At 35.2% G+C, this 22,727-nt stretch overlaps 2 protein-coding genes across 3 annotated transcripts in view; both read right to left on the bottom strand.

Annotated features, from left to right (window-relative positions):
* Positions 1–5,516, bottom strand: part of LOC107677096 (ATP-binding cassette sub-family G member 1-like) — a 30,373-nt gene extending 24,857 nt beyond the window's left edge. Inside the window, exons 1-2 of one of the 2 annotated variants that reach the window (XM_016471894.1) lie at positions 5,228–5,516; positions 3,117–3,360 (exon numbers count right to left, since the gene is read on the bottom strand). In XM_016471894.1, coding sequence (XP_016327380.1) covers positions 3,117–3,360; positions 5,228–5,290 — 307 coding nt within the window. In that variant the 5' untranslated portion in view covers positions 5,291–5,516. The remainder of the gene's footprint in view (positions 1–3,116; positions 3,361–5,227) is intronic. The other variant, XM_016471893.1, reaches the window with a different exon arrangement.
* Positions 5,517–10,804: 5,288 nt separating this feature from the next.
* LOC107677086 (E3 ubiquitin-protein ligase RNF169-like) overlaps positions 10,805–22,727 on the bottom strand; it is a 37,039-nt gene continuing 25,116 nt past the window's right edge. The window contains exons 8-10 of the mRNA XM_016471877.1: positions 17,479–17,639; positions 17,227–17,361; positions 10,805–12,090 (exon numbers count right to left, since the gene is read on the bottom strand). Of these exons, the coding sequence (XP_016327363.1) occupies positions 11,904–12,090; positions 17,227–17,361; positions 17,479–17,639 (483 nt within the window). The 3' untranslated portion in view covers positions 10,805–11,903. The remainder of the gene's footprint in view (positions 12,091–17,226; positions 17,362–17,478; positions 17,640–22,727) is intronic.

A 22,727-nucleotide genomic window follows, 5' to 3' on the forward strand; every position in this document is an offset into this window, starting at 1 on the left:
TCAGTTGTGTGTGTAATATATATATATATATATATAAATAATTTTTTTCTCTCTCTCTCTTTTACATTATATGTCACTCTGAAATTGAAAGAAGTATGATGGTTGGTGCATGCAATTTCATGCAACTCAACATTAGTTTTAATGACGATTTAAACTTTCAGTTTGCAGTGATGCCCTTACAGCAGTTGGATTCTTTATCATATAAAATAGCTTATATTTAATATTCATAATTATGTTTCAATGCATAAATTATATATTCATATAAAAAAAAAAAAGTGAACCTAGTTAGCTGCATCAAAAGAAATAGCACATCAGCGGACAATAACACATTAGCTACATAAATGCTTCAGTCTATGTGTTCAGCCCAAGGCTCTGAAAGCTTTGATCGCTGCTGTAGTCTGCAATGGGACAAAACACCAGGATCAAATCAGCCCTATCCACATCTGCTTCATACCTCCCCGATGTGACATCATCATGATTCTATCCCTGATCATTTCATGACGAGATCTTTTTATCCATGCCTGGCTGTTTGCCAGTCCAGAGCATTTGCTGCCTGTCTCTGATGCTGAATGCGTGATATGAAGGCAGGGCTGTGTGTTGAGCATGCTGTTCGGTTTGGAGAATGCCAAAAAAAGGCCCTGGTTCACTTACGTCGGTGCTGGGGCTGGTATTGTTTGGATGCCGATTTTGAAAAGTTTTTGCTGGGATGGGCATTTAAAAAAAATCTGATATTCGCTTTTGCGCCATTATCTCCTTGTATTAACGTTAATCTTGTTCGCATTCTGTACAGTTCATGTCTGATACCACACGCTAGCGTCACGTGTTCATGAGGATTAGGCTAATCATCCCATATAGAAAACATCACAAGTAAAATTAATCATGTTTATAAAGATAAACATGGGTTTATTATAGCCCACTTACAATTTACATTTCAGAGATCATTACAAATAAATTATTAAATGCTAAAACTGAATAAACTTAAATGAACAAACTTGGCGTTGCATTTGCAACCATGTGAAAACGGGGTGCTGCAGCCCCCTCAGCACCCCTACTTCCCGCGTCCCTGGACTTGGACTTATGTATATTTCATGACAAGAAGCGACACTAGAGTGTGGCATTGAAGTTTCATTGAAACTTGCTTCTGTACTTCAGGCAAAAGTTTCTACATTTCAGACTATAATTATTCACAATGGAGTACAATCTGAATGAATGAGTCCAAACTGACTTCAAGAGGAATAATTGAAACAGAAATTAAAATTCTATTTTTTTTCTCTCTCATGTCATACATAATTTGCACTGTTATGTAAGGATTTTTTCCATATGGAAAATGGTCATTTATGGAAAGAGCATAATTATTATTTTCTTTAATTCTTTAATTCTCAGACCAATTTACCTGCATTTCCCTGACTGAGCATGAAAAAAAAACATTTTCAGTGTTTTTTTGTTTGTTTGTTTTGTTTTTGTGGCAAAATGGAACACTTCAGATAGCACTAGTTATTATTAATTATATTAATTAAATTTATTAGAAACAAATCTTTAAAATGTGATGATAATAATAATAATAATAATAATATATTATTTTAATATCATTTTGCATTCTAAAGACTGGAAAGAAATCATTACATTTATCTAGAAGTAAGTAAATAAGTATGTATGTATGCATGTTATTTATTTATTTATATATTTATTATTTTTAATTTATGTTATTTAATATTTTATTTTAATTTATGGAGCTGAACTCTGCTCAGGCTTGACAGTTCAGGATTTACTGCCAGTGACAAAGCTGCTACTGCTGAAAATTTGCTGTGTCCAAGAAACTTAAAATCAAATTATAATCCAGATGGTGAGCCTAATGAAGACATCACTGCCCATCAGTAAAGCCCTGCTCCTTAAGGTAAAAGTAAGAAGAGACAGCTGGACTGTTATGTCAGCCGTAGTGCTTAATTAATGAATTCCCTTCTGAGACATGCATGGAGGCATTTCAGGAGAACATCCATTGAAAAGGACATATTTGGAGCCAAAGACTAAAGACAATCACTAGACAATTCATTTGCACTCCCTTGCCAAGCTGTATACAAAACAAACCATTCCCACTGAAATCAATCCAATTCCCAGACTATTTCCAATAGAAACCAACAAATCCCCTAGAAGTAAATTAAATTAAAATGTACAGCAAGATATTTGATTAGTGCAGACATGGACCTTTTCATTAGAATTAGTTTGTAGTATGCCATTTTCTAGACATATATTTGCTGTTTGCATTTCCGTTTAAATAAAGCACATGTTCTTAAAAACATATTATTTTATAGGTGTGAACTGAATGTGATGTTTTTGGACACTCAATTAGTATACTATAATATTATAGTTTCAGTTTAATTTAAATGCTATTAGCTGAACTTTAGAATACTTTTTTTTTGTACATATTTATTTGTAATTTCAATAATTACGTGTATTATTTTTTAAATATAATTAAACGTGTACTGCTGAATATACTGACAATCATTTATGGTAAACTAAAATACACTTTAATGTCATTCCATTGAAAGTTTTATGTATGTATGTAACATCTGTAAAGATAACGTTTCAATTCAGCAAATTTTATTTTTACTATTATTTAATATTAACTTTAAATGTGCTATTGAATAACACATTGCAGTTAAAATATAATCAAGTACTTGCATTTACTTATATTCACTTACTCTTTAGTATGTTAGTCAACAAATCAAATGCTTTAAAGAAGTGTGCTTCTTTAAAGCATAACAAAATTTTAAAGTAAAACTTTTAATTTAGCATTACTACAAAGCGCACTTTTTAAAAGTGTACTTAAGTGTGTTAAGAAACAGCAATGAAAGTGTGCTCTTGTTATGTACACTTAAGTGGCATTTTATTTCATTAATATTATGTGCAGTACATTTATTTATTTATTTTTAAGATCTGAAGTACACTACAAGTGCACATTCAGCACTATTAAGTGCACTTATTCACAAGGGTCTCTCTGAATTCATTTGGATTCTGTAGTAAAACCTGAATAGTAATTCTTTAATGGTTCTAACTTTTATGAGATTTAACTTCAGATGACATTTACAGTGCTTTGAGGCTTGAAGGTCACACGTTACCTTTTTTTCTCCACCATGGTCCTTCAGGAACCGAGTACGAGAGATCTTTGAATTCGATGTTGACTGCGTGTCTGCGGGGGAGATATGAAAAGCGCTGGGCCTCGGTCAGATTGTTCTCTACTTTCTTCAGGTGTCCGTGTAACAGCGGTGTCTGCTGACTGCCGACGTGACTGGACATCATTTCATCAATAGACACGCACACGGTTCTGGGGTCTAGCATGAGATCGGGAGGTCCATTTGTATTCTGAGGGAGGACAGACAGAGCGCTTATGTAACTCACTGCAGCCTTGAGGGAAAACATCTGAGTTTGTACCGACAAAATTCAGAGTCATCAGGGATTTTTTTTATCAGAAGTTAATAAAGAAGAAGATTCAAATGACACCAAAAAAAAGATGACTACTGAATACTGAGATAAATAATTAGTAGTTTGTAAATATTATAAAATAGCATTCTATTATATATACTACTGTTTATAAGTTTGGGATCAGTAAGGTTTGTACGTTTTTTTTTGTTTGTTTTTTTTAAAGTAAAACTTTTAATTTAACATTACTACAAAGCGCACTTTTTAAAAGCGTACTTAAGTGTGTTAAGAAACACAAATGAAAGTGTGCACTTGTTAATTTTTTTTTATTTTTTATAAAGGGGTCATATGATGCTATTTTAAAGATCATTATTTTGTGTATTTGGTGTAACAATGTCTTATGCTCATCAAGGCTGCATTTATTTAATAATAAAAAAAAACTATAATAACAGTAATATTGTGAAATATTATAACAATTCAAAATAGCAGTTCTATATTAATAATTTAATGTATTTCTGTGATTAAAGCTGAATTTTCAGTGTCACGTAATCCTTCAGAAATCATTCCAGAAATCATTCTATCAATGTTGGAAACGGTTGTGCTGCTTAGCATTTGATTGATTGATCGATCGCAACCTGTGATACTTTTTCGGGATTCTTTGATAAATGAAAAGTTAAAAAGAACAGCATTTATACAAAGTAGCATATTTTGTAAGTCTTTATTATCACGTTTTATCAATTAAACATAACCTTGCTTGAAAAAAAAAACCCGCTGATGAAAATTCAGCTTTGCCACCACAGGAACAAATTATATTTTAAAGTATAATAAAATAGAAAATCTACTTTAATTAGTAATATTATTTCACAATATTAGTGTTTTTGTATTAAATAAATGCAGCCTATATGAGCATAAGAGACTTATGAAAAAAACTCACCCAAACTTTGAAACAGCAGTGTATATAATAGAATACTATTTTATAATATCTATAAACTAGAAATTATTCATCTCATTGTATCACTGCAAGCACAGTGGTTTACCCGTGATATTTCTTGGCCATACCATATCTGTGGTGCACAATAATATTTCCATAGTATATTCCTACATTAGAGTACCATCAAATGACCATGTCATTGCTCTGTAATAATATCATCACTGTAACAAGACAGTATTTTTGCAACAGAACTCCATGCAGCAATTTTAACCTGTAAAAATACACTTGATTGTTTAATGAAAACACATTAGAGTTGTAAATTTGAGAAATGTAGCTATAGTAGCCTTATTAACAGTTCATCAGTGAAACGCATGCTAAATATAAAGAGAGACGCCCTAATCTGTCTCCCTCTAGCTATAGAAGGCAGATGAGGTTACTATCGGACAAAGCTTATTCTAAGCTCTGGGAAAACAGGAGGCTACTGCCCAAATGTCAGTTTAATGCAGTATAATGTGTTTTCATATTAAAACTGTATTATGTAATATAAAAGGATATAAAAATCCACATCATCATCATCATATGAAATTTCCATTTGAGTAAATTTAGTGCAGGCATTCCATTTTGAAATTTTTTTTTTAATATATTTTGCAATGGATTATGCATTTAAAATAAGTCATGCAATCTATGACAACAGGAAAGTATATAAGTGCACAGCATTTTAGATGGTAAAGTCATGGAGTCGGTGAGGCTTACTCTGGTTCATCTGAAATAAACACATCACTGATGCTGTTTTAAACATACTTTTTTTTTAATGCAGCTTATTAAGAATATGTTTAGCAAATATTAAATCCGATTATTAAATTAATGTTTAAATCTTACCATTATGATGGAGTTGGTCTCTGTAGTATTGTTGACTGAAAAGGCTGCCATAAGACATGCCATTCCTGTCAAATGTGCTGCGACAGACTCCGCTTCTGGCCAGCGCAGTGAGATGTGGCATGTGTTTGGTCCTCCACGCTCTGCTCGCGTCTGTTATTGTTTACACCTGCGCTCGGTGTTTAGAGGCTGACGTCACTGGCCGTGCAGCAGCGGCGTCAGAGGACGCGTACGGGACACAGGACGCGTTTTTGCGATGAAATGGAATGGAACACACGAAACGGAACGCACCGCCGAGGTCTCGCGGCGCGTTTTAAAAAGCTGAACTGCTTTCATAAAGCGCGACACATCGACAGTCACTAGAAAGCAAATCAATTGAATATTTAGACTGTAAGCCAGAATTAAAAATGCATAAATGTATAGTCCAAATATGGTACTCTGTGTACATACATACATAAAATCAAAATGTTTACTAAAATGACTTGTATATTATTTAGTTCGTTATAGGCTAGTATATATGTATATGTGTATATATATATATATATATATATATACAGTGGTGTGAAAAAGTGTTGGCCCCCTTCGTGATTTCTTATTTTTTTGCATGTTTGTCACACTTTGTTTCAGATCATCAAACAAATTTAAATATTAGTAAAAGATAACACAAGTGAACACAACATGCAGTTTTTAAATTAACAACACTTTTTCACACCACTGTATATATATATACATATACATACATATATATACACACACATACAGTATATATATATATATATATGCTATAATGTACTGTATAATATAGAGCTAATATGTGATACTGTAAATAATTGAGTATATCAGTTCATTACCCAGAGCCTGTAAACAGAAGTTAAATATTGTCAATAGCCAATGCACTGCTCAAATTTGTATTCTACCAGTGCAGAATGCACTGAGAACAGGTTTAATTCACACTCCCTCTGCTGGCTGACTACTGAAAATTACATTTATTAGAAAAGTGAAAAGCCATAATCATCATCTTTTATGCCCAATTTAGTATGCTTTTGAATGAATGAATGAATCAATCAATCAATAACACGGGTAAAGAACCTTACCTAACTGAACATTCTTCCAACACTTCTGACAGTTTTGAAACCAGTGTGTGAGCGAGTGTGGGTGTGCGTGCGTGTGTGTACCTACTTAACCATATTTTGGGGACAAATTTGTACACATAAGTGAGCAAAACCTGACAAAATCGCCGAAAACCTCCATTAGGGGACGTCCTCATTTGTAGAACTGGTATAAAAATAAAGTAAACAAAGTTTTTTTTTTTTTTTTTTATTTTAATTTTTTTTTTTTTTTTTTTTTTTTAAAAACAAAAAGTGTTTTTTTTTTTAATTAGCATGTTCTGGATTCTGTACCTTATGAAGTATTATTCTGGTGTGCGTTCGTTTTTTTTTTATACAACCTGCCCTGAGCTTTTCTGTGAGGGGTAGGGGTGGGTTTAGGTTAAAAAGTGTATAACTATCTGTATATAAAAACAATAGAAGTCTATGTAATGTCCCCATTTAGATAGCTAAGTAAACGTGTGTGTGTGTGTGTGTGTGTGTGTCCTGGTCACAAGATCTTGCATGTGAGCTGCTGTTGCCGCTGCAGTGGGTCCTGAATAGTGCATTTTTGCTGACAGCATTCCTGGCCATACATAGTTGCACAACTACCTGTTTATCAATGATTTTCCACTGCAGAAACACACACATATATATGAGTCTTACATGAGGTCATTCTAAACATAATGGTGCAGGATGTAGCCTACTTTTTACATTAACAATGATACTTCTATCAGCAGTGATTCTGATCAGGTATTAGCATACAGTGAAGGAAAATTACCCATAACTTGTACAAAACAATACAAATAAAATAAATAAATACAAATAAATATACCTTACTGTGTTACAAATCAGGAAAAAAACAAACAATACAAATAAAACCACTATAACCAATTGATCCAGATTCATCAAATACCTACAGTAAAACAAAACAAACTAAAAAAAATCTAATCGCATGTATCTCTAAAAAAAATACATATGCACCTTTGTGTAATATTGTGATTGAAGTAGGTATAAAATATTGGTTACACTTTATTTTAAGGTGCCCTTGTTCCAGTGTAATTATACATATAAGTACTGAGTAATATTAATTAACTACATGTACTTACTACATGGTTATGGTTAGGATTAGGGTTTGGCTTAGGGTTACTTGCATATAATTATGTATAATTAATTGTTATTATAATAGTAAGTACATGTAACATATGGAACAAGGACACCTTAAAATAAAGTTTTACCCAAATATTTCCTAAAACAATTACACTTACACAGATTACAAAAGATTAACAGCTCAACTGTACATATAACTGAAAGAAAGACCTGCAACCACAATGCAGCGTTACATCATTAAACGGACAAGCATGATATAACCAGCCTATTATACTTTTTAAGGCTAAAGGTTTTCAAATTTCAGTTTTTAACAATATCACACTTAAGATCAGATTTTTTTTTTATAAACCAATAAAAGCAGTTCTTATATTTAATACAGATATTATTTCTTTCTTTGCATGCATAACGGGCATAAGTTATGAAACAGCAGCTAGGCTTATGGGTAAACCAAGTCCTTTTCAAAACAGGCTGTGATTAGACAGAAAATACAGACACAAACTCATCACTGGAATGAAAACGATGTTATTTACAGTAGCATTGACAGGGCCCCCAGCCAGCCTCCCTCCCTCCCTCCCTCTCCTCTACCAGAGCTGCTGTACGATATAAATGTGAGAGACGTCAGCCGTCCGGCCAGAGATGCAGTGAGCTACAACATGAGGGCACTGGGACTGATTCTTATAACTCTGCTGCTGCTGACAGCGGGTGAAGGTACAAGTGCATTTAAACAATAGAATATAACCTTGCAACTAGTCTTGATGTGTAGGTATTGGTAGTAGTATTCCAAGAAATGTGTGGCTGCTGATGTGCATTTGCTGGTTAATGGCATTATGTATTACTTACTGGCAAAGACAACAGTTTAGACTGCTGGACAAGTATGGAGTGTGCCTTTGCTTGTTTTAACTCCGTTTGAACTTTTCCCGAAAGCTAATGACACAGATGTACAGGGCTGGACTTGCGGATATCGAGGGCTGTGCAGGAAGCACTGCTACGCGCAGGAGTACCTGATTGGCTACCATGGTTGCCCTCGAAGATACAGGTACTCAAATCTTCTTCAGTGAATGTTATTGCACAGATTACATTTTATTTTATTGATTATAACGGTTATTGCATACAGATGCGAATTACAATGTACTGTGAATTGTACAAAAGTATATCTGCAGAAATTGGATGGATGGATGATAGATGGATGGATTGGATGGATGGATGCTCTCAGTAGTTGTGCCTAATTATCCTGAATTATCCCTGCCTAAAAGGTTAAACAAATAAATCTTGGCAAAATATTTTTTTCTCAACTTTACATTTCTCAATATTTTTTTATTTATTATTTTGTAGGTGCTGTGTCACCAAGAGTTTGCATTATTCTGTCACCTTCTTAAACAATCACCTAAAAAAAGACGGAGCAAAAAAGCAGCAAAAGTAACACCGAATAAGATCCACGTTTTGATTGCCAAAAGGATCTGCCAATATGCACTCAGAATTTAGATTGACCCAATGTTAATTATTAGACTGGTCACTGTATGCAGTATATTTGTTTGGTATCTGCTTTAATTGGATTAATGGAGAAAGCAGCTCAGCTTTGGTTTCCACGGTATGACCTGCATTGAGTAACAAGAGTTCGCTGACCCACATATCTCATAACAGGGCAACAATCCCATCCAATACATAAAGGGCAAATGCAAGTTTGACGTCTTTTAACAGTTCGGTCATGAAGCAGCTGGATTGCTGAATGCTTTGTGTTGTAATTTATGGTGTTTCAATGAAATAAAATATATCTTTTAGAAGGTTTAAAGAAAGTTTTTTTTTCTTCAAAATGCCAGTTGTGTCTAACGTTAATTGTTTTGACTGTGATACAGGACAAAGGTATAATAAAATTGATTTAGTCTACATTGGCAGTTCGACCTGCCACAGAATTAAAAATGAAATTAAATATATTTGCAAGTTTTTATCTCATTATCTCTCGCAATTGAGGTTATATCCCAAATGTGTCGGACTTAAATCGGTCATAAAATCTAAATATAAAACAAATTTCCACCTAATGCGGTGTATAGTCTTCAGTGTTGTAGAGGAACGCGCGTGATCACTCACAGATCCACTTTATTGGATGGGGCCAAATGTGAGTCATTCCATCTATGTGCATCAGCGTGTTCAAAGCACAATGGAACAAACCCCCACAGATCTGTTTACACAGGCTCTGCCGTCACAATAATGTCTAGGGCACAGACTGACTTTCAAAGGGTAAAAGTGTAATATGCAAGTCACTAAAAATACTACCAGTGTTTTTCAGGTGTTATTTGTTGCATCTTATTTACTGTATTGTATGCGGTACTACATGTGATCTAACATGCAAACCTCACACAGTTGATTTTAAAGTCTCAATATATCTTTTCTTCCATATTATGATCATTTGAGAGAAAAGGATTGTTGAAAAATATGAACGAGGATGGGGTTCTGTTCATCGGTTGTTGAGTGGATGGAGGCAGACCTGAATGCGTGCTTGGACTAAATGATTGGAGAAGTCTTGTATGCATCACAAGATACTGTATGAGTCTGTTGTTTCACTGGAACGTCACGTTATTACATAAAAAAAAAAAAAAAGACCTCAAAATATTTTTAGTGGAATATGGTGCTATGTTTCATTTGCATTATGTAAATAATGAAGTCAATATTATGGTTTCTAAAATTCTGAAAGTCTACTGGAATATGACATTATTAAATGGAATTTTGAATCACAAACACCTTATTCTGAATGTTTATTTGTATTAAATATTCTGAATATTTGTCTGAAAGCAAGCCTGGGTGAAATAGTTATGTAAATTCAAGCAAATAAAGAACTACATTTTTGTTTTAAAAAGTAGATATAAATAAATAATAGCCATCTTTACAGAGCTAAGACTGTGCCTGCTTAATCAGAGCAAAATGTAATGCTGAATAAAAGCAAAATTAATATAATTTATGTCTGCTCTGACCCACCTCAGGCCCTAGTATCAAGTATGCTGTGTAAATGCATTCATGCCACCTCTGAGCAGCATGATACAGTCTATATAAACACACCAACATGCCACTTCAAAAGTGCTTCTGTGCCACCTTTGACCTTTGCAGTGTAACTTTACTGTCATTTGTATTAAAAAAAACAAAAAACAAAAAAAAAAACAATTGAGGCTTAAACCGAATGTTGAAACCATTTACATGGTTTACATGGTTTACATGGTGCATTCCTATTTTTATAAATGTGAGTAATATAGCAATAATCTTGTCATAAATATAAAAAACAGAATATGAATTTTTGATTGGGAAATGAGTAGAGGTGGTCAAAAAAGAATAAATCAGATCTGGCAAAAGTTATTAAAACGAAAGATTGACATCAAACAGAAATGTAAAAACGCCTTATCACTTTATTTTGTAATTTTTCTGTTTGTTTGATAACAGGCACATACAATATGGGTAGCTAAAGCTGAATATTATTAGACAAAAATGCTTAGAATCCTTAATGGAATTCAGCAAGTTAATATTTCACAATATGGAGAAACAAACTGCATCCAGATGTACAGTTCTTTCAAAATAAATTATTACTTGATAATTTATTTACTTGAAAATATCTGTTGACAGAACACAGAAAGAAAACCAGGAAATGCAGGTCCATTCACTCCTGAGTGTGAAAAACAGGTCAAAACTGATCCAATGCTCAAAAAAAGAAGAAGAAAAAAAAAAAAAAAAACATAAAACGATTATCCCTGGTTTAAGTTTAAATGGCCAAACACAAAAGTATCAAAATGACACGAGGACAATTCAACAGATGGACACAGTCCCTCCTTTGCTTTTCATTGTCCTTCAAAGCCTAAACAACAAGTATAAATCAGAATAGAAAAAAAATGTGCAATTTGAAAACATTTTATAAAGCTTGGCGTATATATATATATATACAGGCGTATATAGGCGTCATGAAATGTGGGCGCACTATCGTGGATCACTTCCAAAAACACTCCTAAAGTAAGGAGTGACTTATTTTGCTTCATGAATACATAAATATCCTCGCAACACCTAAAAACTTAATGGGAACTGTTTCTGATTATGAAAAAAATACATTTATAGACCAACTTTTCATTTTTGGGTGAACTATTTCTTTAAAGTGAGCATTTAAATTTACCTAAAATCTACTGATATTGAAGAACACTGTTTTTTTCTTATCTATGCATGTTGTAGAAATGTCTGGATTTTTATTAAGAGCATTATAATGAGAGACCGGTATAAATTGAACTTGCATTTAAAAAACAAAACAAAAAACATGGTTAACAAAAAAGAAAACTGGACCATTTCTTTAACAGAAGAAATAGAACACTGTGCTGACCTTATGTAATGTTATAGCTGCGAGCTAAACTCTGATAACACTCACTAGCCTGAATAAAATCTGTGTTTGTCCCACTAAAGCCACCGTTACTGCATGTGCTGTGTCACTGAAGGCCAGTGCCGTCAGTTTCTACTAAATGTTACTTTGTCTTCTTGTCTGTGGCCAATGTATCATGAAGCTTTGAGACAGATTTCTCATATTGGTCCATCACCAGTGTCCCGTTCTCGTCGAAGAACACCCCGACTGACTTCGTAAACTCCATCTCCCTCGACTGCTTGGTTTTCCCATCAGTGAAACACAATCTTAAAGTATACTGGTCATCAAACCTAATGGAAACAAGTCAGTAAGTTGCAATCAATTTATATTTAGAAGAATTACACTACAGTATGATGTTTTTTTTTTTCTGAAGAATGGCATTGCTATACAGTGAACAGGTGTCTAGTACAGTAGGGCTGTTAAAATGGCTGAAAAACCAAATTCGAATTGTGTACTTAAATATCAAAATTCGTATTATATTCGAATTTAAAATGCATAATTTCAGTTAGGGTGAAGAAAAGCTTTTGGCTTCTCTTCTGAGGCCACAAGAGGGCGCATTGAACAGCTCCTTTGTGCTACATGCGAGTGCAACGGTGATAGATGTCCCTCTAAAAATGCGCAAAATATGTGTTCTGTGTGAACGGCTTGGTTTCAGTTTTGATGTAAACAATTGAATGCAAAAACGTTGCATTTGAATTTTAGTTGTGCGTTAAGGAGGCAGCCTTATCAGAGGCGCACGAGATGCAGATTTTTATTTTAAATTCGACGAATATTCGAAATTCAAATTAGTTTTTTTGCCAGCCCTATTGTACAGTACTGTCATTAAATATTTATGGTTAGGGGTTTGTTCTACCCCTTATGGGTGTGCAATATTGACCAAAAATAAAGTCTTGTTATTTTTAGAGACTTTTTTCGATAACAATTTTTGGCAATATTTTGTGCGAGTGTGTTTAAGTGCTCTTCCCATGGATTAGGCCTGTCTAAAACCACCAGTAGGTGGCAGCCCAACCCGGTCTTCATGAGCAATTCATTGAATCATTCATTCAAACAATTTGTTCAAAATAGTTGGTTCATTTAGAAACAAAGCAAATTACTGTCTTTATGAATGGGTGATTGAATCATTGACTCAAATGATCCGATTAGAAGCAGATTCATTCAATTATGAAACATCGCAGTGTTTCTCTGAGAGGCACAACCGTTTTGCTCCGGCTTTTTTGGAACTATTTTTGTTGGTGAAACATAGCAAGAACAGCCAATATTGAGTCCAAAATGTAATTCAGTATTATCAACTTTGTTGATCTGTTGTATAAAATCAATATTACATTTTGGATCACGCTAATATTTGGGAAAACTGCACTCTTGCTTGTGTGATAATACTTATGTCATATATCTTACTACTCATACAGGGATATTTTTTGCAACAAAAACAACAGGGCAACAAGGTTTCTGCAGGATTTTTAAGTGCAAATTTAAGACTTTAAGACCTTTTTAAGACCTGCACAAATAAAATTAATACCTTATGAGCGGGGTAGGACAATGTCTATAGTACCATGTTATACTGTAAAATGACTGTAAAAAGTAGGGCTGGGTAAAAAATATTGATATCTCGATTTTAATCAATTCTCATTTTTACGGAACGATATCGATTCTTAAATCCCAATAATCGATTAGTCTAGCCTGTTTTCAGTTAATGGATGGAACATTTAAGGGCACCTCCAATCCAATAAATCGCAATAAGCATTGTGCTTTGGTACTTTTAATATGAAACAAAGTCTCAGATTTTAAATTCTGTCCATTGTATTGCAGTATTTAAACAATAAATGCCGTTTTGGCGCTGTTTAATGTAGAGTGACAGATCGCTGTAGCGCGGCGCGCCTCAGTTAAATAAAAGCGGCAGTGCGGGGTGCACGTGAACTGATCATCTCCTCCACATTAATACCAGTTTCAGCACAAAATAATCATGACTAAACATCCGAAGGCAAGTTAAATCAAAAACAAATTTGAATTTCGAATATTAGTCGAATTTAAAATAAAAATCTGCATCTCGTGCGCCTCTGATAAGGTAAGGGCACCTCCAATCCAATAAATCGCAATAAGCATTGTGCTTTGGTACTTTTAATATGAAACAAAGTCTCAGATTTTAAATTCTGTCCATTGTATTGCAGTATTTAAACAATAAATGCCGTTTTGGCGCTGTTTAATGTAGAGTGACAGATCGCTGTAGCGCGGCGCGCCTCAGTTAAATAAAAGCGGCAGTGCGGGGTGCACGTGAACTGATCATCTCCTCCACATTAATACCAGTTTCAGCACAAAATAATCATGACTAAACAGCCGAAGTTAAGTTAAAAGAAAGAGTACAACTTTACAATCCGTATCCTGTCTCATGTAATCTCTCAATCAGTGTTTCAGCCGCGCAAAGACGTCAATATAAAGTCTTGTAAACAATGTGTCACGTAACGTCACATTTACCTCAGAAAAACATATTCGGTGACCATAAATTCATCAGTAAGCTGGAAAAATAAACTGTAGAGAGGGGCATTTTGCTAAATATACACCATATAACATTTATTTATTTTTTAATGTTCTTCAATGTTTAATTTATGTTTGAATAAATCATCGTTTTTAAGACAGCCACCATTTAAATATTTATATAAAAAAAATTAAATAAAAAAAAACGAATTGAAGTAGAAGTATTATTTTGTAATTGTAACTATTATTTATTTCATTTAGTGTAATTTTAGCAGTTGTATATTAGCCTACAAATCAGTCAATTTTAACCTTCAATATTATAGTAATGTAGTACCAACTGACTCTCATGTATATTTTACAGCATTAGTTGAGAGATTTTTTTTTCCTTGAGAACATTTGGCATGTACTGTACCTGATATATTTCCAAAATAATCGATATTGAATCGAATAGAATTGGTAATCGAATCGAATCGAATCGCAAGCTTGTGAATGAGAATCAAATCGAATCGTGAAATTTGTGTCCAAACCCAGCCCTAGTCAAAACCACCACCTACCTACCTTATCGAATGCTGGATAGATGGCACGTAGTTCTGTTAACCAGCCGTAGGGCATGTGACCAACCGGATATGTTGCTGTGAGTACTGCCACCGCCTAGCAAACACACACAATTCTGTTAGAACAGGCTGCTGTGTGTTACTGTTGACTCTAGAACATATTAGCACCCATCAGTACTCTATTATAGTAATGTAGTACCAACTCACTGTATATTTACAGCTTTAGTTGAGAGATTTTTTTTCTTTGAGAAAATTTGGCATGTACTGTACCTGATATTTATCCAAAATAATTGATATTGAATCGAATCGGTAATCGAATCGAAAGCTTGTGAAACTTTGTTATCAGTGGACAGAAATATTACCCCGACAAGCCAATGTAAACATCTCAATTGCAGTGTCTGTAAATTTGCAGCAAACAAATGTGCAGAGGTCCTTTTTTATTAGTGGCCTTTACAGAACATTCTCAAAACAACCTAAGAGGACAGTTAAATAGGGCTTAATTAAAAAATTAAAATAGTATTCTAAATGGCACCATAAAATAACCTGGTATCTGCAGGATTTTAAAAATCTAATTTAAGACCTTTAAAGACCTTTTTAAGATCTGCACTTCACATTTCAGCCTTTAAACTGTAGCATTAACATCTTAAACTGAAAGCGATCTTTACATGACTTGCTTTTCAAATGTTTTAAAATTGATCATCTGAGTCTAATATGATCCAGCGGGCCGTACTAAAAGACACTGCGGGCTGTATACGTATACCTATATTAACTGACTTCATCACCTAATGTATGTGTGCGGACTGTGCACTCTGTTTTGTTTGCTTTTTGCAATGTACTCCATAATGTTGAATCACACGTCGTTAAAACAACAATTACGATATTAATCGCTGACCGTATATATCGCACACCCTACTGTTTTGATTTTTATAATGCATTGTCTTCTTATCGATCCACCAGTTCACATTTAAAGCTCTGCGTGTTTGCAGGGTAAAAACATGGGCCAATTTTCGCATTGGTCTGAACAAAACAACAGGCTTTTTGAAAATGCTCATTCTCTGCCAGCAGGTGGCGCGTTTGGTAGAAATATCACTGTTTCCCCAGTAACAGCAGAACACAAAGCAGCGCAGCACCGGACTTTGAACCTGCAGCGCTCCCGTTTATTTAATGAAATCGTAGCCTTTTTTGAAGTTTAATCATCACATTCAGCCGTATCGCAATTCTGGTCTTTCTATACCCAAATTTAAGACCTCTTGAAATCATAATTAAGACTTTATTGTACAATTTAAGACTTTTTAAGGCGGAAACCCTGGGGCAAGTATCAGGCTTCATTATGCAGTGAATGCATAATGCATAAGGACTCTCAAGACGTTTGCTTTTTTTTTTTTTTTGCAAAAGAGAGTGACACTTGATAATGTCAGCTTGCATATCGTTAAAACAACAATTACGATATTATCGTAGATGATCAATATCGCACACCCCTACTATGCTGAAAACAGAATCCAGTCATAAAAATGGAATTACCAGTATAATGTGGAATGTCACAGAATTTGGCAAATTTTGGAAGAATAAAAACCGTATCAAATTGCTTTGTGAAGTAGTGTCTATGAATATTGAGGTGCAGAAAGACTGCTATTTAAATGAGAAATCTGAATGTTCTGCGTGTCTCCGTTGTAAATGGGCGCCGCAGTTGTGTTTACTAAACATACATACAAGCACACGAGATGCTCGTGGTGTTTTCAGTGTCTGCAATCTGACTATATGAGACACTGCACATGAACTTCATCTCCAGAACTGCTCTGAAATTTCATTTCCCCAGCATTTTAACATTTCACTTAAAAAAATAAATAAATAAATAAAATATTGTTATATCATATACACACAAATACCCAAAGGTCTTCACGACAACACTTCAAAGACTTAAAAACTTGGTTTAACTTGAAATTATGACAGCAATATATTACTATTGTAGAGTAGAATGTAATTCTCACGGTTAAAATAATAATAATTTTAATAGTATACTTAATTGGATTACATTTGAAAAGACTTATGAAATATTAATGTTTAATGCTGTAATTTGATTACTAATGTTTTTGATCAGTTTAAGTCAAAATGTTGGGGAAAAAACAATTTTTGGGGGAAAATTTTTTTTTAATATGGCCCTATTATTGTAAACATTAAGGTTTATGAATTCAATTGATAAGGCATGCTTTTTTTAATTAAAATTTCACTACACCATGAAAAATGAATCTAGAAAAGTTAACATGGAAAACATAGGATTTGGGAAAAATACTGAAAAAAATGAAATTGGGGAAAAAATCAAACAAATTCCATGCTGCCCTATCCAGAAAGATAAAATAAATAAAATTGTATAAATAAAAGGAGAAAAACAAATGCAAAATTAACCTTTTTAGGCTAGAGGACAGCTGCCAGATGTGATCCGGGTCCATACCAGCTGGGTCCTTCTGCATGGCCATGAGGAAGATGTTATTCTCTTTGTAAGAGGTGTAGAGGGTCAAAATCCCCATCATGATGAAGTATGTGTGGATCTGTTAAGGATAAAAACTGAAGCAGTGCCCAGTTTACATTCATTTACACTGTCAAACCTCCAATGTAAATCATCTCCACTCTGTTGGGAGTTTGCTCAGTGAAGGATATGATATGACGCAGCACGCCAGTACAGGCTTGGACTCTGGGAATGGGTGCAGGTAGTCCCAAATTAAAGCTACAATGGCGAAAAGGCAGGAGACCGTGCAAATGAACAGTCGTCCATCGACTAAGGTGAAGTTCTCAGTGTAGCTGTATTTTTCGATCAGAACCTATGGTTGAAAAAGAAAGGTGATTTAGTACAAAACTCAAAAATATGCTAATAAATTACTCCGGAAACCACATGATAAATATATCCATACACATATAGTTGAGGTCAGAATTACTAGCCCCCTTGGTAAATATGAGCAAAGGCAGCTGTGAAAATAAGTCTACATTGTTTATCCTTTAGATCTTTCTTTGAAAATATTCACAAAAATCTAACCTTTGATTGAAGTAAAACCATTGAAAAACTAAAGAATACAGTTCTGATGTGCAGAAAAACACTGTTGAGGTTCACAAAATAGAAAGTGGCAGTAATAAAATACAGTGCTTATAGAAAATCTTGAGTGAAGTGACGTGTGGCCGAGTATGGTGACCCATATTCGGAATTTGTGCTCTGCATTTAACCTATCCAAGTGCGCACACACAGTAGCGAACACACACACACTGTGAACACACACCTGGAGCAGTCATCTTCATACCCCTTTGAAAGATTTACTTTATTTGTCGTACAGCCTGAAATCAAAACCCATTAGAAAAAAATACCTTTTTCTTCTTTATTTACAAATTTTAGAATAGAATAGAACTAGAATAACAGGGTTGGAAAAGCCCTCAGTCCCCTGATGTAATACTTCGTAAAGCCACCTTAATTACAGCCATTAATCGTTTCTGATATGTCTGTATAAGCTTTGCACACATAGATTGGAGAATATTTGCCCATTCTTGCTTGCAGAATTCCTCAAGTTCAGTCAAATTCTGTGGTGAGGGCCAATGGACTGCTCTCTTCTCTTCCACAAACTTTCTTTGGGATTTAAAGGTCCCATATTGTCAAAACTGAAATTTCCTGGCTTTTTTCACGATTACCGAGGTCTAGGGGCTATTTAACTACCATATAAGTTTCAAAACAGTCAGTCCACAGTCAAATTCACACAGACTGCTTAAAGTTCTAGCTATTTTTCACGAACCGTTGTGACTTCCGTAAAAAGTTGACGTCAGAACTACACAGTCACCGCCCACAGTCCCACTCTCCTTTTGCCAAACCCCAGACAACATCGCATCCATGCTTTTGCTGAGCAACGACAACACAGAAATATGTCGAAAAGGTTATTTTTAACCACTAAACCAGATCGTCCGACCTGTAACGTTACACTCTCACTCAAAGGATGGACGATCTGACAGGATTGTTACTATGAGGTGGGAAAAAAAACCAAACAAAAAAAAAACATTATTAACAGGTAACATTAACATGACATTATAATAGGTAATATTGGTGGAACATATAGGTTTTGAGTTTAGACTTAAATTCGTGGAGTGTGGTTATTGTCCGGAGAGCCAGGGGCAATGTGTTCCAAAGTTTGGGAGCCATAGCAGAGAAAGATCTACCTCCCATAGATAATAGGCGAAATCTCGGAACACAAAGAAGTTCAACTCCAGATGATCGAAGTGGACGAGAGGGAATATATGGAGAAAGCAGGTCAGAGAGATAGGTAGGTGCAAGACCATGGAGTGACTTAAAGGTAAGCAGAAGAATTTTATAAATGATACGAGAGGACACAGGTAGCCAGTGGAGGTTGAATAGAATAGGAGTGATATGTGCAGACCGTTTAGTGTAAGTTAGCATTCTCGCTGCAGAATTTTGAATATATTGCAATCGAGAGATGGAGCGTACTGGTAATCCGGAAAAAAAGAGCGTTGCAGTAATCAAGGTGAGATATGATTAAAGCATTTACTAGTAATTCAGCATCTTTTGGACTGATGAAGGAACGGAGTTTGGCAATACGGCAAAGTTGAAAAAATGCAACTTTGGAGAGCTTACTAATATAAGCATCTAGATTTAGATTAACTGTGGCAGATGGGATAATTGACGTGGCTTCAAGGTCAAATCTAGGGGCATTTGTTATGTTTTTTGTTACAGTTGGGGGCCCGAGAAGTAAGATATCTGTTTTAGTCAAATTCAAACTGAGAGAGTTGAAGCTAAGCCAGGTCTTTAACTCATTGACACATGACAATAGAGATGCAGTCTGGTGGAGAGAGTCAGGTCAAGTTTTAAAATTGACATTTTTGGACTGAACTTCAAGTGCTGTATTTGCGGAAAAGCAAAAACAGCACACCACCCAAAACACACCATTAATTAATTTAGGGCTGCACGATAAATCAAAATGGAATCGAGATCGCGATTGAACAGAAGCTGCGATGGTCATGCGCATCTTTCAGTGAAGCACGGTTCTGTGATCAGCAGTAAATCTCCATCCAAAGGCCAGAGGGCGCTCTCGCGCTGAAACTCCAAATACGCCTCGCAGAAGAAACCCAGGAAATATCGCTGCAGCGGAATAAACTGAAGATTCAACTGCTTTCATTGATTCAACGTGACTAATAAACAGACGACTATGGCAATATACGGTTTATCGGAGTTCTTATTATTATAATTTTCATTCAAATAAAGTAGATTTATAATGCAATGCCTTTATCACTGCTTAAATACTATGAAATATGTTGCGTGCCTTATTCTGTGTAAGAAGCCACATCATCTCACAGAAGGATTTATTTCAAACACTCGACTGACGTTATGAAGTGAGTTTGGAGTAAAAATGTTATTGTCCGGAGAGCCAGGGGCAATGTGTTCCAAAGTTTGGGAGCCATAGCAGAGAAAGATCTACCTCCCATAGATAATAGGCGAAATCTCGGAACACAAAGAAGTTCAACTCCAGATGATCGAAGTGGACGAGAGGGAATATATGGAGAAAGCAGGTCAGAGAGATAGGTAGGTGCAAGACCATGGAGTGACTTAAAGGTAAGCAGAATAATTTTATAAATGATACGAGAGGACACAGGTAGCCAGTGGAGGTTGAATAGAATAGGAGTGATATGTGCAGACCGTTTAGTGTAAGTTAGCATTCTCGCTGCAGAATTTTGAATATATTGCAATCGAGAGATGGAGCGTACTGGTAATCCGGAAAAAAAGAGCGTTGCAGTAATCAAGGTGAGATATGATTAAAGCATTTACTAGTAATTCAGCATCTTTTGGACTGATGAAGGAACGGAGTTTGGCAATACGGCAAAGTTGAAAAAATGCAACTTTGGAGAGCTTACTAATATAAGCATCTAGATTTAGATTAACTGTGGCAGATGGGATAATTGACGTGGCTTCAAGGTCAAATCTAGGGGCATTTGTTATGTTTTTTGTTACAGTTGGGGGCCCGACAAGTAAGATATCTGTTTTAGTCAAATTCAAACTGAGAGAGTTGGAGCTAAGCCAGGTCTTTAACTCATTGACACATGACAATAGAGATGCAGTCTGGTGGAGAGAGTCAGGTCAAGTTTTAAAATTGACATTTTTGGACTGAACTTCAAGTGCTGTATTTGCGGAAAAGCAAAAACAGCACACCACCCAAAACACACCATTAATTAATTTAGGGCTGCACGATAAATCAAAATGGAATCGAGATCGCGATTGAACAGAAGCTGCGATGGTCATGCGCATCTTTCAGTGAAGCACGGTTCTGTGATCAGCAGTAAATCTCCATCCAAAGGCCAGAGGGCGCTCTCGCGCTGAAACTCCAAATACGCCTCGCAGAAGAAACCCAGGAAATATCGCTGCAGCGGAATAAACTGAAGATTCAACTGCTTTCATTGATTCAACGTGACTAATAAACAGACGACTATGGCAATATACGGTTTATCGGAGTTCTTATTATTATAATTTTCATTCAAATAAAGTAGATTTATAATGCAATGCCTTTATCACTGCTTAAATACTATGAAATATGTTGCGTGCCTTATTCTGTGTAAGAAGCCACATCATCTCACAGAAGGATTTATTTCAAACACTCAACTGATGTTATGAAGTGAGTTTGGAGTAAAAATATGTTATTAAATGTGGTATTTTCACATGCTTTCAGATGGAGCAGCATTTACTTCACAGAGCCGTAGTTCACTGAGAAGCTATGCAAACAGCCGTCATTATCGTGAACGATTTCTTCGATTTCAGAATCGCGCAATAAAATCGTCTGCGATTTTTTTGCGTAACTTGTCAGTGAACTACGGCTATGTGTAGTAAATTCTGCTCCATCTGAAAGCACGTGACGATGATTTCCTGTTGATTACAGAACCGGCTTTACTAACAAAATGCGCATGACAATCGCATTCGATTAATCGTGCAGCCCTAAATTAATTAATTAATTAATTAAATTAATTAATTAATGTCCCAACCCACGGTGAGGAGGATAGTTTGAGTGGCCAAAGACTCTTGAGTACAGGGTTATATGGTCAGATGAACACACAATATGGGATTAAAGGGGTACACAGGGATATAAAAGTACCCCATGCCCACTGTTAAACATATTCCTGTTTCTTTAATGTTGTGGGTAGGGCTGCCCCCTAATAGTCGATGAGGTCGACAAATTTTATTAGTCGCAGAAAAAAAATCCACAGGAAGTGGTGAGGTCATGCAGTCCGTGACGGACAGATCGTTAATGGCTGGTCTTTGTGGTAATACAGTACATCCAAACGCTTGCCTATCATTCATCGACCTCAAATATGGCTTATCATCTGAAACATGCAAGTAGTAGCAACTTTACATGGCCGCTCAATCTAATGTTAACCTAGAAAAATGTGCGCTATACAAGTGTCTGAACAGTAGCGCTCTCACAGAATGACAGATGGAGGCGCCGGCGCGCTCACTTGCTCTTAAAATACTCCATTTTGGTCATACGGATAAGAATAATACATCTTTTGAATCTGTAAAGCCTCGGCGTTTATTTGTGTGCACTCACAATACCAACAAAACATTGTGCTTTTGTAAAATAATGAAAGCAAATAGGATGCCTCTGTGAACTTGAGCGCGAAACTCCGTGTACACTTGCCTTACAGACATGAAAAATATAGCTATAGAGAGTGAAATGTCTACTTTCAAATGAAACAATTCAAATCTGAGAAAAAAAATATTCTCAGATTATGTAATCCATATGAAACTTGCATGCAGGCACATCTATACTGTGGAGATGGCGAGTCAGTGTCGCCGAAAGGCGTCATATGACATTGCTAAAAAAAGAACATTATTTTGTGTATTTGGTGTAATGAAATGTGTTTATGCGGTTTAA

The sequence above is a fragment of the Sinocyclocheilus anshuiensis genome, unplaced genomic scaffold (assembly GCF_001515605.1).
Source record: "Sinocyclocheilus anshuiensis isolate Anshui unplaced genomic scaffold, SAMN03320099.WGS_v1.1 scaffold24, whole genome shotgun sequence".
Lineage (NCBI taxonomy): Eukaryota > Metazoa > Chordata > Actinopteri > Cypriniformes > Cyprinidae > Sinocyclocheilus > Sinocyclocheilus anshuiensis.